This window comes from Epinephelus fuscoguttatus, linkage group LG3 (genome assembly GCF_011397635.1).
Source record: "Epinephelus fuscoguttatus linkage group LG3, E.fuscoguttatus.final_Chr_v1".
Taxonomy (NCBI): Eukaryota; Metazoa; Chordata; class Actinopteri; order Perciformes; family Serranidae; genus Epinephelus; species Epinephelus fuscoguttatus.
In genome coordinates, this window is record NC_064754.1 from 39,427,869 (window position 1) to 39,446,816 (window position 18,948).

Genomic DNA, 18,948 nt, shown 5'->3' on the forward strand with positions numbered 1-18,948 from the left:
GACAGAAAATGTAACTATGTTGATTGCTTATTAATTGTTTAACTTGTTAATTCAGATTTTTTTGTACAAATGGAAGTTTTCTTAGCTTTCTATGATAACAAACAGAATATCCTTGGGTTTTGGCCTATTGGTTGGACAAAGCAAGCAGGCTCTGGGCTGGTGATGAAATGGTGATGAACCTTTTTCACTTTTTTCTGACATTATATAGACCCAACAAATAATAGAGAAAATACTTGGGGGATTAATCAACAATGAAAATATCAGTAGTAGCAGGCGTCATTAAAACTAGTATTCTTATTACCAGACTCATAACCAGAACACTAATGTGCATGTCTCTGAAAAATATATCGCTCTCTAGCCACAGTCAGGGATCACACACATACACGCACACGCACACACAGTATAAACACAATCGCACAAGCAGAGGAAAAATTATCTGATTTGCCATATGTGGTCTGTCTATTCATGCCAAGTAATACTGGGATGGACAAAAACAGCTGGCCTCAAATCAAACCTACTCCCCAACACACACTGGTACACTCTCACACACATACAGATAAACACACACACACACACATACAGTAGGGATGTGATATCAGAAGTGGTCTGTAAGAGAAAATCAGGTCATTCCAACCCTGCGTGTACACGTGAATTCAAAAGATGTATACTGCATGTATGAATGTAACTGTTTCTCTCTATCCATGTGTGCATCTGTGAGTAGGTGTGTGTGAGAATATCAGGCTATATATTTATATACATATATAGAAGTATGTGTCTGAGTGTGAAAGGACTCACAGTCAGCATCAGCGAGGAAGAGGAAGCTGAGGAGGAGCAGGCCTGGACTGGCACAGTGCATCATGGGATATGTCGACACATGCATGCTGTATCCACCGTGAGCTCACTGCCTCACTGCACAACAGGACGATAGAAACAGGCCCTCACAACCTGGAGAGAGAAAAGAAGGGAGGTAAAAAAGAAAATGCAGTCATTAGACTCGTTGCAAAGCTCAAATTAAGAGTTTCAGATATAATATGCGCACACACACACACACACACACACACATACAAACACACACAAACACACGCAGACTTGAAGTGTGTGAGTTCCCTCTAGGCCTTACACTCCAGTTATGCAGCTGCCTCTCCTCTTCTCGCTTCATTAGGACCATACACTCATTGCCGGAGGTGTGTTTTGGTGTGTGCGTGTGCGTGTGAGAGAGTTCACAAAGTAGCTGATGAATTTCAACTTATGGCAAACATTTAGCATTAAAACATCAGTCGGCTTCTAAAGTTCTTCTTTTTTTAATCTTCCAAGTAAGCAACGGCCTCATTTTTTGTTTCAGCTTTAGTTTTTGCCCGTTACACAATCTACAAAGCAGACTTCAACACTGTATTTCTTCCAAATGTACATCAAATCGGCACAATTTCGTATTGATGAAAAGGAATGAATGGCTTTGAGATGGAGGGGTGGAAGGATGGAGCAAAGGGATTGATGGATGATGGGGAGATTAAAGTGGGAGGAGACTGACTGGTGTTATCTGCTGGCTGCATTGCACACGGTGTTGGGTCAACATGCAGCTCAACATGCCTATCCTTTCATCCTTACCTCACTTCCATTCTTTTAGACTCTGTCTAGTCCTCTTCGCCTTTGATTTCCCTGTCTTTGTCTGCTTTCGCAAACTTTTTGGCAGCTTTCAGTTTCCTAAAAATTCTAGATAATTCTTCCTTAAATCCATGTTTCTGTTCTCTTTGACTCCCCTGTACCTTTCTTCTCATTCATGTCATCTTTCACTTCTCTCCCTGTAGCATCTTTCTTTCTCCTTCCCATCAGTCAGATTTTTTGCCTTTTCACTCTATCTGTCCCTCTGTCTGTCTAGCTGTCTCCCTGCCATCTGCAGCGCCTGGTGTGAGTGTCTGGCATTAGAAGAGACAGGCGTCAGTCTGTGTCAGAAATCTCACAGCTCAAATCACATGGCACAATGAGACATGGCAGATCACTGCTGCTGTCCAGAAAACCGACAGTGTTGAGTGAGAGACGTCGAAAGTGAGTGGAAGCAAAAGAGAGAGACGTTGCTTAGATGTCTGACGTGAATGTTTGCATGAATGAACGTTCAGACCTGTGACATACAAGATGTGCATGCATATGGGCTAGCTCATGCATATGTCGATGCCTCTGTATGTGCATGCATGTGTATATTACTGCTCATACGCCTGCGTGAGTGTGTACGTGCGTGCTCGCAGCTGGGTGTTCCTGTTGTGCATCCGTGCATGTGTTTGTGGGCTTTCCAAAACTGGACAGAGTCATCAGCAGCGGCAGCAGCAGCAGTCTTAATCCCCTCCACTCCTGAACAAGCCATCTGATTAAAAAAAGACGAGGGGGGTAGGGGTAGAAGAACGCTGGAACCCAGAGCTCTTAGCATCCCTGCAGCCAAGGCAGCAAACAACTAAACCCACACTGGATTTTCCACTTGGTTTGGTCTGAAACAATTGCTTTGGGATAACCTAGATCTCTCCATGCACAAATTACGTCCTCTGCACTGTGATTTACGCTACTACAGTGGATATGGGAACTCAGCAATACAGTATGAAAAGGATTAATATTCAAATACTGTGTGCATCTACCCACAACCAAAGGAAATTATGGTTTTATTTTTATTTAGCTTTGGATATTAGCTCTCAGTTCCATTTATATTTTAGTGTTCAAGGGCTCATTACCATCTTTTATCTATTCATAACTTTGGAAAATTATATGAAGATTTTAACCTTTTGTTGTTCAGAAAGAATTTGTTCTTACTTTAGTGATATTTCACAAGTTATTCTTTATCAACTCATGTTTTTTAACGGATATATTTATATTTTTGGGCTCATTTTACAAAACAATACTACCACAACCCCTACACACTGTAACCTAAATACTAATGCCGTTTAAAATACATAACGGTAATACTCTTCATTCTCAACAGAGCATTCATGTGCATATTTGTCTAATTAAGCCACATTTGTGCTGCAAAATGAAAACCCTTATTAAAAGGTAGATCACTGCTGAAAAAAGGGCATTTGTCTTGGTGTGTGTGTGTGTGTGTAGTGTGTGGCCACTAATCACTATGGCTGATTCAATGTCACTGGAAAAGCCTGCATTATTTAGTATCTCACTTCACAGCATGTCACGTTAATTAAAGAGCTAAGATAACGGGGAGAGAAAGGGAGGGGGAGAGACAGATGAGAAAAAGAGAGAGAGGGAGAGATGAGGAAAAAGGTGCGTGGGGGGAGGAGGAATGGAGCGGGGTGGTAAGCAGAGCTACCAAACAGAGAAGAAAAGAGAGGCGGGATGGAAAGAAGACAAAAAGCAGGATAACCTGAGCCACACACTCTCTCACACACACACACGCAGCCAGGTAGTCACCAGATTGTAATCTGGGTGGCTGCTGTTGCTAGTATTACCAAGGGCCTAACAGAAAGCCTCCCTCAGTGCCTGAGCTTCTGCCGCTGCCGTGGATCACAGTCGGCTCTAAGCCATTCACTTACATTAGTCCCTATCACTCAATTATACACCGTCTGTCTGGCCGGCCCTGCAGCGACCAGTCACACTTATCTCTGGGATAGATTCTGACAGAACAGAGACTGACTCGAAGAGTGACAGACTAGCTTATGTTTTTTCACAGGACAGACAGAAGGACACATGAGGAGAGGGGAAGAGGATGAGAGAGAAGTGGTGAGAGCAGAGGATGACGGGGACATGAGAGAGACAAAAAAGTTGGAATAGAAAAACATTTTTGTAACCGATAATGTAACAGCTACCCCTCACTTTATACTCTCTATTTATCATCTGTAAGCATTTTACAAACACATGGTAAAACACATAATACTGTTGTCATGAGCACAAGTGACCAGTATGACCAGTATTGTTCAATGTAAATGTTATGAAGTGAAGACATAAATTGTCAGTCATTATCTAGTTGAAGTTGGTGACAACTACATAATTAATGTATTTGCTCACAACCAGTGGCGCCCCCAAGGGGGGACCAGGGGGGCCATGGCCTGTCTGATACAATTGCTGGCCCCCTTGCTGACAATAATTGGAGGTTAACATTACTGCCTTTAAGAGGCTGTGGCGTACTCATTTTAGTGTGAAGGTATTGGTAGTGAATCAACACAACCTAAGGCATCCATTTGTACCAGCTGTGTAGGCACAGGTTGTCATGAAGGGAGGTCAATAATGCACCAATGTTAACTTTTGGCAAGGGAACAACTGGAACAAATAGGTCCCTTTAATTCTTAAAGGGAAATTTCAGTTTATTTCAACCCGTCTCCTATTGTCCTAAATTTGTTTCAAGTCAGTCGTGACATAGAAATAATAGTTAGCATGATAGCCGTTAGCCTAGATACAGCCGTAACGTCAGACCTGTTAAAACGTAAGTGAACAGGCATACCTTCAAGTGCAAAGTTAGTCCACTAAACAAGCTTTTTTTCCACAAAGACCGCCTCATATCGTTAGGATAAATGTCAGCAAACATATAGAAAACGACATGTAAGCGTGTTGTCTTACCTTACCGATGTGGTGCCATGTTTGTTTACCATCTAGCTCTGCTGCCTGTAACAGGTCTGACGCTACTATGCGCCCCGGCTGTATCTAGGCTAACGGCTAACATGCTAACTATTATTTCTATGTCACTAGTCACTTGAAACAAATTTAGGACGATAGGAGACGGGCTGAAACAAACTGAAATTTCCCTTTAAGATATCTGAATGAAAATGGGTTCTATGGGTACCCATGAGCCTCCCCTAAACTTGAGAAGGTTTCTTCCAAGTAAATGTTTGGCTCCTTACAATCAATTTACTCCTTCAAATTAAAGCTGTTTTGTGTTTTCAAGGAAAAGGCCAATAAGCCTAAGTAAAGAATAATGAATTGCCTGACACATACAGATACAGAACACATTAAAACAGGATTGTTGTGAAATTCAAAATGCTAACTGTACTGTTTTAGTCTATGCACATCAGATAATTAGTAATATTAACTGTAAAACAAGAAACAAGCCTGTGTACTTCAACAGCATTAAATTTATTTATAGCTTTTGGTTTTGGTGTGCCACCCCAATATTTTTAGGGGGCCCATCTGGCCACCCCTATCAAAAATTTCTGGGGGTGCCACTGCTTGCAACAACCTCATAGTATGTTTTAAACCATTTAATATTTATATACTGTTTAAGAGTGCTACACAGGAGGCTTAAATAAAGTGTTACTGTTATACCTGCTTAAAAATGTACCATCTTCTCCAAATTTAATAACACGTCCCTGTTAATGGGCTGAGAAAATGTAATAGTGCTCATGCTTTAATAAGAAAATGGATTTAAATATACCCATAATGCTTCAAACCACTGGTTACATCATCAACAGGCAACAAAAAAAGCAACATTAATCGTAAGTTGTTATTGCATTAACTGGCTGTTGATGGGATTAACAGCTTTTATTTATTTCTGTCCCATTTAAAAGGTCATTTTATAACATGTTTTTAAGTGACTACATTAGATGGAACTAAAAAGTTGGGAAATGGGGGAGCAGAAGTGAGAAAAAAAGAAAATTAAAAGAGAGAACAAGATCCAAAAATGGAAAGAAAAGAAAAAGAAAGCGTGGGTGGATGATGAGAGAGAGAGAGAAAAGAGAGAGAGAGGAGGGTAGACTACAAAGCGAAGGCGTAGTACAGCTGGAAGGGACGCTGAGGAAGATAGAGACAAAGACAAAAGACAGATCCTAAAAAGCATAGCTTAAGGCAAACCGTGTGCCATGGAAAAAGAACACTGAGTATCCTAATTTGATTTGATATTCCCAAAGCTGAGCCACCAAATGCAATTAGACATACTAATTAACTTATTCTATTTGGCCTGTTGAAACAGTGGCAGACTGACAGAAATGTCAATGGAGAGACAATTTTTATTTGTTGCATCATAGCCCTGCATGAAAAACAAGATAAGATGAGTAGAAAAAGCAAAGTTTACGTCCTCCTCCTTTCCCATTAAGGATAGCGGTGAGCTCAAGTTTTAAAAGTTCCCTATAACAGCAGTGCATCTCACCTTACACTGTCAAGAACTACGGAGGTGCGCTGTCCGTGTTATGATGTCATACTGCATCATCAGCCATATAAGGCTGATGATGCAGTATGACATCATAAAAGCTATCCAACGAATCAGTGTGTGATGTCTGTTTTAAAGAAGTCAGTGAGAATCATGGATGTATGAAGAGAACTGGATACAGTGTCGGAGGCGAGGCCCCATTTATTCCTATGAAAACTCGGACCCATAGAGCAAGCACAGGAGACCCTTCTGCCAGCTGAGCGGCTAACTTCCTGTTCAGCCGTCTGCTTTCTTAAATAGGAATATAATGATTTTTTTTTATGTGGCTCTTTGAGACTTTCAAAATGATATTAAACTGAAAGGATCAAATCCCAAGTGAAACAAGTCATTATGCGGGGGCTGTGAAGCTCAAAAGATTTAAAAATCCGCTGATTTACAGACATTTCTTTCACTATGTGGGAAAAATTCTTTTTGGGCCCCATGGCATGACAGACCCTGAAGTTGTTTAGTTTTTGTTGCTGGGTCAGACAAGCTTAACAAAAAGAAACATGGTGACGATAGTTCTGTTTAGCTGGGTGCTGCAGTGTTATTAGTTTCTGGGTGTCAGGCAATAACGCTTCAAGAAGGTGACAGCAAGGACTACAGTTAGGGATTGAAGGATATATTCACAATGTTAACTTCTATGGACGAGGAGAAACTACACAAACTGAGGCTACTGGTGTCAACAAAAAAGGGTGAAGTAAAGAGCGAGGATGACAAGACCATCAGTCAACTCCTGCACTCCACTTTACCCCTTATCGGGATCAGTAAAGTACTCTATGCATTTATGACTGACTACAGACCATGGTGCCGACTAAACATTAGTCTCTCTTTATTGTAGAAAGATGCTTCAGGGCAGGACATAGCTGCTTAGAGATAACATAAACAAAGGAATGTTAGCCTTGATTTTTTTTTCTGGGTAAAGATATCTCATCTTAAAAATATGTCAACAACCAACCTATCTGTCCTTTTCCAAATCTCTTTAAAGTTACAACAGAACTAAGTAGGGAGCAAACCTAGGCTAAGTCCTCTTGATGTAGCTAAGTTATTGTGTTAAGTTATATGTTATTTAGCTATTAGCTAGCATTTTGCCAATATTAGCCAAGTCAAGGTGAGACTATATACAACATATTGTGTGCGTGAAGCATTTGGCAGTCCCCCAGCTACATCTTTTATCCATCTTCTAAATTTGGTTCTCTTTTCAACCTAGCATATAGCATAGTATAACAGGAAAGGGAAAAGTTGGCTGAAGTTCCACCGTGTTTCAGGCTTGCTCAACTTTTGTTTGAGCACAAAGCAAAAAGCTGTGGGGCTTTGGAGGGGTCAGTTCCATGATTTGGCCACTATGTCAAAATGGCTTCAAAGTGAAGTCCTGAGTTCTTGGTGTGAACACAAAACAGACCAGAACTAGAAAGCAACAGTGTATCATTTTTGTCCTTGGTTTGCCTGAGTCTTGGACTCATGGCATTTAAATCAATCTTGACGCTGCCTTCAGGAAGTGCAATAGGATTTTTTTTTTTTTTTCAGACCTGTTGGGTCCACAGTTTGTATTACAATCATGTCCAATTTTCACAAGTGCTGTCTGTCTTTTGTAACCATCTTATATGGCAACAATGAAACTGTTTGGTGTTTTACAAACACGTCTAACTTTCACTTCACGTTCTTCTGATCTCAGTCTTTCCTCTGTCTCATTTTCGATGGTTTCGACGACAACACTTTATCTATTTGAGCAACCGAAGAACTTGAAGATGCTGCCATGTCACTTACAGACGATTCTGCAAACACACACTCACATCACATAGTTAACAAGCAGAATGGAAATAAGTTTTGCAAAAATGCCAGCAAAAACAGTCTCTCATAGCACAACAAACAAAACATAGCTGAGAATGGCTTGAAGCAAGAGTGCTTGTTTGATGTATATGACTACTGAGCACGTGTGTACACACAGGCTCGTGCGCATGCTGATTACCAGTGATCTGTCATCTCCTTCGCCGCACACAAGCAGACTCCATAAGGAACCCCTGAGCATGTTTGCAAGAGAAACGCTGATCTTTAAAGGCACACAACTCAGTGTCAGCTGAGTGTCGGCAGCTGATTACATCATGCTGTGACAGAGATTTTAATTGCCCCTGTACAGAGTGACTCACCTACTTTTAGCACCCAAGAACAACCATTGTACTGTGTGTGTGTTTGTGTGTGTGTGGATAGAGAGAGAGCGCTCCAGTAAACCACCTCTTTAATTTTCGCGAAAGTGAGTCAGACGCTGGTATTGTGTGGGTGGTGAGAAGCACATACATTACATACAGTGCATCAGCTGTATTTCTACAGATTCACATGCATTTCTGTTCAAATGCAACAATTTTCCATTAGTAATAAATAGGCCTTTCAGTGCTGGCTTTGTTTTTCCAGTTGTTTTCACATTATCTCTGCATGACACGTTAAGTATTGTTATGGTCCTGGTTGAGCCGGAATTATGCTTCTGTGAGGATGCACATAAACATCTCTGCACACCTGCACAGAGAAGGGTGTTATCAGTAAACTGTAGTTTGCAGAGGCTTGCACAGGAACTGACATGCACACCTCACACCAGAACATGAATGTCTCTGAATAACTCGTGTGTGTTCCCCTGAAAACCTGAGAAGCATCTTTAAGACTAGACTAGACTTCCTCCATCTCAACCTCCTCATCCTTACACTACATCCACATCACAGGTATAGACTTGAGATTCGGAACAATGACTCGAGCTGAACTAAGTTACAAAAGCGAGGACTTGTAACTTGACTTACGATCACTGTTAACCTGATGTGATAGATGGCTTGTTTCAAAGAACCATCTGAGAAGCGGTCACTGGAAACTGTTTGGTAAGGGGCAGGCACTTTCAAAAAATACTTGGTAGATGATTGGATGAACCATTTGTCTATCACATCTATCACAAATCAGTTCGAGGAAGAGTGAAAACATCTTTTCTATCAGAGGCCTTCAGTGCCGTTCTTTACCCTTTCAGTGAAGAATACTTTCTAGTTCTGATACGCTATTGCTGAACTGAACATATACCCTTACCTCTTACCAGTCGCCGCTCCGTGTCATCACACACACCTAAGCCATGCCCATAGCTGCCAGCAGCTCCCCACAGGAGGCTGAGTAATCCTTTTGGTGTGATCTCATGATATCTTGAGAATCCAGCTGTCGTGCAAGTTGAATGTGTCAGATTAGGTGTTCGTAGAGTCATAAAATCTTGCCGTAACTTGGCCAAGAGATGTGACAGACTACACATTCGTCCACGACCATTCAAAGCTCACCATCTTTCAGGACACGCGTGATATCATCAGGAATTAAGTGTTTGGGCCGATTAAGTGCCAAGATCTTTATCTTTCACATCGTTTGCATTTTGCTTCGCCACATGTACAGCTGAAGAGTACTCTGTGCCACGGTTGTGGGGGAACAAGTCATAAAAGTAAAAGTAAAATTCTAACATGCTTTTCTTGCTGTTGAGACTTCATGAGGTATCCCTGACATGGTATTGGTTGTCATCTACTATGACACTCAACACTGGACAAAAACGATTAATTGACGCTGCTGATGCCCATTCTCAAGTCAACGCCAAACAACAGTTGGGTCATAATCTGGTTGATATTGTCTAGTCTGAGCCAGGCATTTGACTGGCCCTAAAATACTTAAAATAGCTCTGATCAATGCCACGCTATTTCCTGAATTGACCCTCAGTGTAATTTAGCCAGCACTAGTTTCTCCCAAAAACATAACGGATAAATATAAAGTACATCGTTTATTTGAGAGGACATCGTAGGAGAATGGGCTGCTACATCATTTGCTGGATAAGACCTAGTGATCCCTTCACATCCCTTATATAGCTGTGAGAACAAATGACCGAAGAGTGGTTTTCGCTGGGAGATGGAGCCCCAAAAACTCTGAGTAGTCATTTGAGTCGGGCTTTCAGGACACTGGCAGAAACAAGAAATCAATAAGACAAACTGAGAGGAGAGGAAGGGAAAATGTGATTGATTGAGATGAGGATTTAGGCTGTCTGTCTGAACTCAACTTATCACTTCCTCTGCTTCCCCAAACACTCCTTCCCCTCCACCTTCATTTATTCCTTCCTCCAGCCTGACTCCTTCACTCCCTCCTCCTTTTCTTTTCCCTCTGTCCTCTCACAAAAAACAATTCCTCTCACTTTCTATTTCACTGTCTTTATTCCTATCTCCAAAGGCATAAACAAACTATTATTTCTCTTTTGTTCTTGTGGTCTAACCCATATCTCGTTTCTTTCTTAAATGAGGTTATTGCATTCCCTTGCATCCAGAATAAGAAATTCACAAAATCTTTATACAATAGCCAAGGTCTAGACATTTTAGATTGTGAGTCCAGCTTTTATTTCCATCCAGAATACATTATTCATTTTGATTTCAAAGTTTACTTTACTGGCATTACTCCCTTCTGTCTGTTTCCTTCATGTTTGAATAAAACCTTTTCAGGTGGTCCACCCAAAAAGAGGCCTCGTCCTGTTTTTTAGAAGCCATTCGCATTAAAGCAACCTGGTCCCAACACATGAACGATGAAAACCCACATTGTTAAGACATTGCTGAATAATGGGCAGACCTTGTGAGCCCGCCCGGATGGATGATGTTGAAAAGACATTTATATATCACGGTAAACATTGTTATTGTTGATGTAACAGATGAGGACAACCCAAAGACAACGCGTTTGCATCAATTTATTTCAGCAACAGTAAGGCTGATAAATGCTCCTTTCCTGGCCTCAGCAGACATGAGCACAATCCCACCGGCTCCACAGACTGCCTGAGGATTGTTGCCTTGAGGCAGGCAATTTGATCCATCAACAGCCGTCAGAGCGGCGAACCACGGTGCCCACGCTCTCTGATTTGTCAGTTGCACAGAAAGTACAAATCAGAATCAGCTTTAATGGCTGAGTATGTGTGCACATACAAGGAATTTGACTCCATGTTGCTCTCAATGAACATATGCAGAAAGGCACCGCTAAAACAAGGTAAATATAAACATCTGACTCCTATGTACAGATATAAATATATAAAAAAGGTCTCAATCAATTGAGCTAGTAGGTAGTAGGTGGATATGAATAAAGCGATATACAGCAGTAACTTATATTCATTAAATGCCCAGTCCTTTTTACTAGATGTGGCAAAATATTTTGACAAATATATGCCTGTCTCAATTTGATGCCTCGTCTGGTTGCCATGCAGATCATCATTATAGAAATTCTTCGGATGTATAAAACTGCTTACAAATATAAGTGTTTCAACTTTTGTTAATATGGAGATGCTACACACATCGTTAACTCAGGAAGCTTCTCTACAATTGAACTGTTCAGTTTATTTTACCGAAATCATGAGCACCAATCTAATTTACTCAGACTTACTGGCATAATAAACGAGAGACACAAAAAAGTGACTCCCTACCTTTGAAGCAGTCATAAAGTCAAAACATGTGTCTATTCCTATTCATATTCTACCAATCAAGATGATCAAAACTCATAAAAATTAATCCTAGTTGTGAATATTATTTCAACAGGATAAAGTGGTGTAGTGACAGTACGCTGTATGCCATAACCCTCAGGTGCTCTAAAATGAGTGTCGTAACTCTGTCTCTCTGGTGTGCTGTCCCTTCAACCTAGATTAAATGAATGCTTCATAACTGATATGTTATTCAAAGCCTAATTTCCAAACAAGTAAAATTCATACTGGTTTTAATAAACAATTTGATTGTATTTCCTATCTTTGCTGAGCAACAGTTTTGTGTAAAAGGAATTAAAGGCCTGCACCACATATACACAGGCTGAGTTCAGTGATTTAAGCAAATAACAGCCTGGGCTATAATTTAAGTTTTACAATATGGATGTTTGGGGGTGGCACGGTGGTATAGTGGTTAGCACTGTTGCCTCACAGCAAGAGGGTTCCTGGTTCTGGAGCCCTTCTGTGCGGAGTTTGCATGTTCTCCCCGTGTCAGCGTGGGTTTTCTGTGGGTGCTCCGGCATCCTCCCACAGTCCAAAGACATGTAGGTTAATTGGTGACTAAATTGTCCGTAGGTGTGAATGTGAGTGTGAATGGTTGTCTGTCTCTATGTGTCAGCCCTGCGATAGTCTGGCGACCTGTCTGTTTGCACTATCCCTCTGCCGCTGTAATGTTGCATATTTCCCTGCTGTGCGAGTCAATGGAGCACCAGACTAAAAGGAAAGGCCTCCTGTATTTTATGTCATTTTGCATTTTTTCTCCCCTAAAAATTAATCGGTTAGTTACAAGTTAACAGGTGTCAGGCTATCAAAAGCAAAGCCAACCAAAAATGACTTCCCTAGTCCGTTTTTTTTTGGCATACAGTGTTCTGTGGTGCCTACCAAAGCAGAGAAGTTGAAACAGGTTGTGTCAGGGGCTGCGTTTAAGTCCCCAGTGGAGGGCAGGCTGGTTCCAATGATTTTTCTGCTGTACTGACTGTCCATTGTAGTCTGTCCTGTTCCATGAATGATCCATACCACACAGTGATGGATGTGCAGAGAAAAGGCTCAATTATTGCAAAGTCGAACTGAAACAGCAGCTCCCGAGGAAGATGACACAGAAAGTGCATCCTTTGCTGGGCTTTTTCTCTGATTGTGTCTATGCTGGGCGTCCACTTGACCATCAGTGTGCTGCGATTTCCTCAACACTTTGACATCTGTAAACCAACCTTGCTTTATGTAAAAGCAGATTCCACCTTCTCTTGTTTTCCCAGATAGCTCCATTACGGAGTCTGCTCAGAGGAGTTGGAAGCCAGGCAGATGGTGAGAGCTTTCCGCGATGTGTTCACCAAGCTGGGTTTCAGTGAAGCACAGGGCAGCGGATCTGCAAAATACGGTGTTTGCTCTGTTGAGAAGCTGGAGTTCGTCTGCTTTGTTTGCCAGAAACCGGATGTTCGCCAGGTGGATTGACGAGAATGCAGTTCAAAATCCCCACTGTCTCAGTTTAACGAACGCTGCGGCTCGTTCACCCCATCTGTGTCTCTTGTTAATCCCAAGGAGAGCTGCTGAATTCTTCCAACTATGAGCTTTGCAAAGCTCTACAGTTGGATGGAAAGCAGTTAAAAATAATGACAAGTTAATTGTCAAAGGTTTAAAAGTGCCTCTCTGGTGATTGTAACCAGAGAAGGAGAGCAGAAAACTGAGGCAGTAAACAAAAACAAATGAAGAACTAGAGAGCAAGGCTGCCATCCACAGTGCCATCTTGATCTTGACGTCTTGATATCTCTCCCACTACTGCTTCCCACCTGTTACCAGTCATTTCACCTCTCTATGTGACATTCTCTGACAAAGCAGCTGAATTGCTCAAAACACCTGGACCTGTTTAACGTCTCCATTAGCAGGCAGGATTTTATCAGCATTCAGCCAGTGGGTGGTTCCAGTTTTCCCCTTCTGATGATAAAGTGTCCCAGATAACAGAGCTGAAGTGCAGGCTGAAAAAAGTGAAAACTGTGAACTAAGCAGAGTGCTGAATGTGGCCAATCGAAGGGTTAAGCCAGCTGTGACTAACAGGCCCACGCTGGGCCTCTATTGGACCATCTCTGGCAGCCATCCATGATATTGAGAGAGCAAGAGGGAGAGTGAGAGGGGAGGTAGACGGAGAGGAGTTGAGTGGATTAGCAAGAGGTGGGGGGGATGACAACATGTAATTACCTATTTACCCAGCCTTTAGTGGAAAACCTCATCGAAGGCTAATTGAGCGGTGCATTAGCGAGAGGGTCGTAAAGATAGCAGCAGGACTGCAGAGGGAAGGACAGAGGGAGGAAGTGAGAGGGAGATGAGATATGAGCACCAGCTGAGGGGCAAGAAGGTTAAAGAGGAAGATGGAGAGGTACAGTACAAAAGAATGTGTGAGAGGATGGTGATAGAGAAAGTGAAGTAATGTGGACAAATGTGTGGGGATTCTTTGTCACAGAAACTGGAGCCCTGAAGAAAGTATTTTAAGCAGCAAAGCTCTGACGTTAACACCAGTGACTCAAGACTTCAACTGGACTTGAGTCTTTTGGGCTTGAAAATACTTAATACCTTCCCCCAAAGCGAAAGATGTTATTTATAAAGTGTACCATGACTCAATTCATTTCACCTCATTTCCTGATTCAACTAAAATTAACACTATTCATTTCCAGCAAGTCAGCATTTAATACCCAATATCTGCTTTGTTTGAACCAATCAGACAGCATCCAAACAAGCTGAAGGAGAAATCATGAACAACTAATGTTACATCACTGAGCCCCACTTGGAAAAAATGAAACCAAAGATAATTTCATTTACTTACAATAACGACACGGTGGTCATTAAAAAAGAAATTGCGGGAAGCAAAACATGCAGATCATAAATTACAGATGGAGACACAATAACTTCCAACTTCATTCGACATTTGAAGTTGCACAAAGAATGGTAACTCAAGGTTGATAATCAACTGTGGTACTGGTCAATAGTGCTTTATGCTATGAAAGTGCAATGTCTTGAGTGCAATATTTCACTAATATTCCTGTTTACATGCAGCTGTGCATAATGCGAATAAAGTGCCATAACATTTTGTTTACTGTGTCAAAATATGGAAAAGCAGAACAGCTGGAGCCACTCGTCATTTTGCCTCTTTGCATCACAATAGAATTTTTTTCACAGCTTCCTACCGGCGGTGAACTTGTTGGACCATGCGAATACAGTCGCATTCTTTCATTTTTCTCAAACACAAAGGTAGGTGTAGCGATAAAAATCCAAAAACCTGTTGATAGGGGCGACCTGACCAGGTAGAGTGTGCGCCCCACATAGGCTGAGTCCTGCGCAGTGACCTGGGTTAAATTATGACATGTGGCCCATTGCTGCGTGTCCCCCCAACCTTTCCTGTTTATCAGCTGTCCCATCAAAAACACCAAGGTATGTTTCACCTTCTGACCAGAAATGTGGGTTTTTCTTTTGGGTATACATCTGCAGCCCTGCAAACTGTTGGCAAGTTGGTTTGTGTACAACATGTCCATGACAACACACAGACTCGACTGTATACAGAAAAGAGGTTGTGTGTTGCAAACTGCAGTAAAAACCCCAGTTGAGAAGCACAGTATGCGCTATATACATGTCCAAATAATGCTATTAAAACCAGAATAATACAACATATCCCACATGTTAATCAGAAAATGTTAAATTCAGAACAAGGCCCAATTCAACATATTAATGGAATACGTTTACATGATCCACATAAAGTTCTGAATATTGCCATATTCAAAGTTAAAGCGGAATGTTAGTGTGCATGTAAACGCAGCCAATGGCTTGGTCCCACCTCTGTTAAAAGGTTAAAATTTGCTGGACTTTTGGTCAGACGTAAAAGTAATTTGAGGATGTCACCTTTGGCTTCAGGTAATTGAAGGAAGGACTTTTTTATGTTTAGTACACCAAATGATAAATTGATTAATTATAGAAACATCTGGCATAACTGATATGAATCTAATTGGTTAGGAAAGTCTTAATTTGCAGCATGAGTGCATAGATTGCGAGGAATTCTCCTCTCTGCAGTGCTAATTTATTGATGTGTTATGTTTAAGGTGTATTTTATTGTTTTAAGTAGTCCAGGTGGCTCTACTTTATGTCTGCTGGGCAATTTAAACTACATCATATTTTATGAGCTTATTTTGTGCTTTGTAAGTAAAATCTGAATCTGCAAAGTAATGTAAATTGGATAAAGCCTACAGTATTCTCTTTGCACTGTAGCTCTGTAACAATACTTCATAAAATGGAAATATTAGTAAAATACCAGAAAATAAAAACTGCACTTACGCACAGTAGAGCTAATCTACTTGTTCAATACTTGCTGTTGTGCGTGTGCGCTTGCATGTGTATTTGTGTCTCTCATTGTAGCCATGATACACCCTGCCTCCAGCAGCATACAGTAGAGAGCCTTTATTGCTGGGGGGAAAGTGGCACATCGGAGGCAGTCATCTCTGTAATGTGTTTTAGTACATGGATGGATGAAGGGAAGGATAGATCTATGGATGGATGAGCCTGCAGTATGGTTACGGTGTGACTGTTGTGGCCCCCGTGACATGCTACACATATTACTGTAGGCTACCAAGGCTGGACACACAGGATGAACATCTAGTGACACAGGCACGCACACACAGACACACAGACACACAGACACACACACACAGACACACACATCTACCGAGCTGGCTGGCTGGGTGACCTCCACAAGCAGGTGGAATACAGCAGTAATAATTCACGGGCCTTGAGCGGCTCTCACGTCAAATAAAATATGGATTTCCTCCACACCAAAAGCCGGCTAAACCTTCAATAACTGGACCTTTTATCCACACAGTGCTCCAGTTATAACCCATCTCCCACATCCTCCTCTATTATATACTATCTCAACGGGAGGGTTCAAAAAGGTGGTGGTTCTTCAGAGTGGGACAGGCAGTGCAGTCCTTTACCTTCCACTCTTTGCCCTGCTAAGAGCGCATGTACCTGAGCTCTTAATCTAGAGGCACTCATTCACATAAACAGCCACACACACAGCCAACGCACAGCAATGACTGAGTGAAACCTTCTGTTTTTTTATCGTCAGAGGAGGAGGAGAATGAGGAGGAACCACACAGCAGTTCACGAACCCTGCTTCAAGCATTCATTGAATTCCATGGTGCACCACAAGTCAAGAAATGGCCTTCCTATTGTGAAGGGAAAAACACTTTCCTCTCCAATGAGTGCCAAAGTGACTGCTGACTTGCGCCGGATAAAGAGGAGCTCTGTGTGAATGTGAGAAGCTGCACTTCCTCCGTGCCTCCCTTCAAGGTGATTTCATGACAAATTAAAACCCTCCTTTTCATTCTATTCAGACAGTGATAGAAGAAGACCCTGGGATAGATCAAAATCTATTGACATCTGCAAAAGTGAGAAACATTTGTGGCGCCACAGAAATAGAGATGGAATGAATTTGACTAAAGCAGAAAGAATAGCAATAACACCACACTGAAGGTCAAAGGGGAGGCGGTGGACAGTTGAGTCCAAAAATACATTTCTTGATCAATCTTCTCCAATGTCATGTTACAACGGCTGAGAGAGAAGGATGGGGTTACAAAACCTTTTTCCTCAGATTGATTTTGGCCAGCAGAGGAGCGGGAGTACATGAGAATGACTCAAAATAACATGCAGGGAAATGAAAAGACGTGAACACTATACATGGATTTTTTTGAATGACTGTCTTGCAGTGCATGGCAACGTGCTGCAGAATCCTTGCCAACTCTGTAATCAACCATAAATATTATAATTAGGAACGCAACATGTGCCCGAAACTAGATTATATCTTGCATATGGTGCTTCCAATTTAAAATCTTCTAAGAAGTACAGCTAAATGATTGTTTCTCCAAATGGCAGTGCTTAACTGGATGTCTATATGAGCTGAGAAATATATGCTAAATACATGCAAGGATCGCAGAATAATTAGCCTTGAGCTGCGATACACACTTAGTCACATACAGTCACAAAGATGTCACATTATGCCAATTCCTCTGGATTTCTGCGGGAACATTACTGTGTAATTTTCACATATATCCCCATGCTGCGGAGAGTACAGTGTACACAAAACCTCATATTTTCCATTGGTGGTTACTTTATATGGATATGGAGTTGCACAGCCCAGATGGACGGAGGTCTGACAACTGGAGAGAAGAAGGAAAAGAGACAGAAGGAATAAGAAGGTCTCATCCCTCCAAGTTAAAAAGAAAGACAGGAGAGAGAGTGAGCGAGAGAGCAAAACCCACATCCCCTCTGGCTCAGTAATTAAGACTGGGGACAATAAATATGTAATGGGGGCTTTTTCCACCAAGTGCGGCTGCCTCTCCTTCTTGGAGATGGGACCACAGGGAGACAGGCCCAGGAAGAACGACTAAGTACACTGGCCATTAAAAATGGATGCAAGGAACACCGGCCCTGACTGGCCCCGTCGACCAACCACCCAGAATGTTGTGATGGGAGTTGCCGTGGTTACAGGGCTCCCAAATGGTCCTTGGTTGTCAGGGTGAATCAAATCAGACATCCGAGCACCAGAGCCAGCGCCTCCACCCTTCCTAGGCTCGCTGCCGCTGGGGGCACCACAACTCAATGATGTCATTGAGGAAGGAAGTTTGGACCTGCAGTGTGTGTGTGTGTGTGTGGTTTGAAGATGTGCGCGTGTGCGTGTGAAAGGAAGAGGGAGAGAGGGAGGCGAGCGAGACAGGCTAGCAGGAGAGATGGAGAGACTGACATGATTTCCCAAACAGCCCCCTAAAAAAAGTTCTGGTAGCGGCTATCAGAGCTCCATCTGTCTCCACTGGATCCAGCACCTTATATAACAGCAGGGTTGCTTATTTGAGTTCCATGAGTGAGATTAGTGTAGCGTTAAACAGATTTGAATCTCATTACTTATTGACGCCACAAATGTGACTTGTGTCTTACATAGATCTATCGGTGGTGTACATTACTGCAAATGTGTTGAGAGACTGTTCAGAGAAAGTGAAATAGAAAGGGAAGCGAGGCTGTTTCTCAGAGAGAGAGCAGTGGTGGAAGAAGTATTCTGGGCCTTTACTTACAACAGTTATCTTAGCTTACCAATAGACTGGAAGAAACAGCTAGCCTGGCTCAGTTCACAGGTAAAAAAACATCTGCCTGCCTGCTTTTAAAACACATTATGTAAATATAGTGTGTAAATAGGTCCATTATTTGCTTAAGAGGTACTGGCAGGGAGATTTTGTTATGTGTGGACAGAGCCAGTTTGGCTGTCTCTCCATGTTTCTAGTCTGTGCTAAGCTAAGCTAATCGCCTGCTGGATGTG

At 41.9% G+C, this 18,948-nt stretch overlaps 1 protein-coding gene across 15 annotated transcripts in view; it reads right to left on the minus strand.

Moving 5' to 3' along the window:
- The window catches only part of ptprdb (protein tyrosine phosphatase receptor type Db), a 217,975-nt gene that overhangs the window by 94,842 nt on the left and 104,185 nt on the right, over nt 1-18,948 (minus strand). For all 15 annotated transcript variants that reach the window (XM_049569619.1, XM_049569736.1, XM_049569678.1 and 12 more), the window contains one exon: nt 796-945. In XM_049569619.1, the coding sequence (XP_049425576.1) occupies nt 796-880 (85 nt within the window). In that variant the 5' untranslated portion in view covers nt 881-945. The remainder of the gene's footprint in view (nt 1-795; nt 946-18,948) is intronic.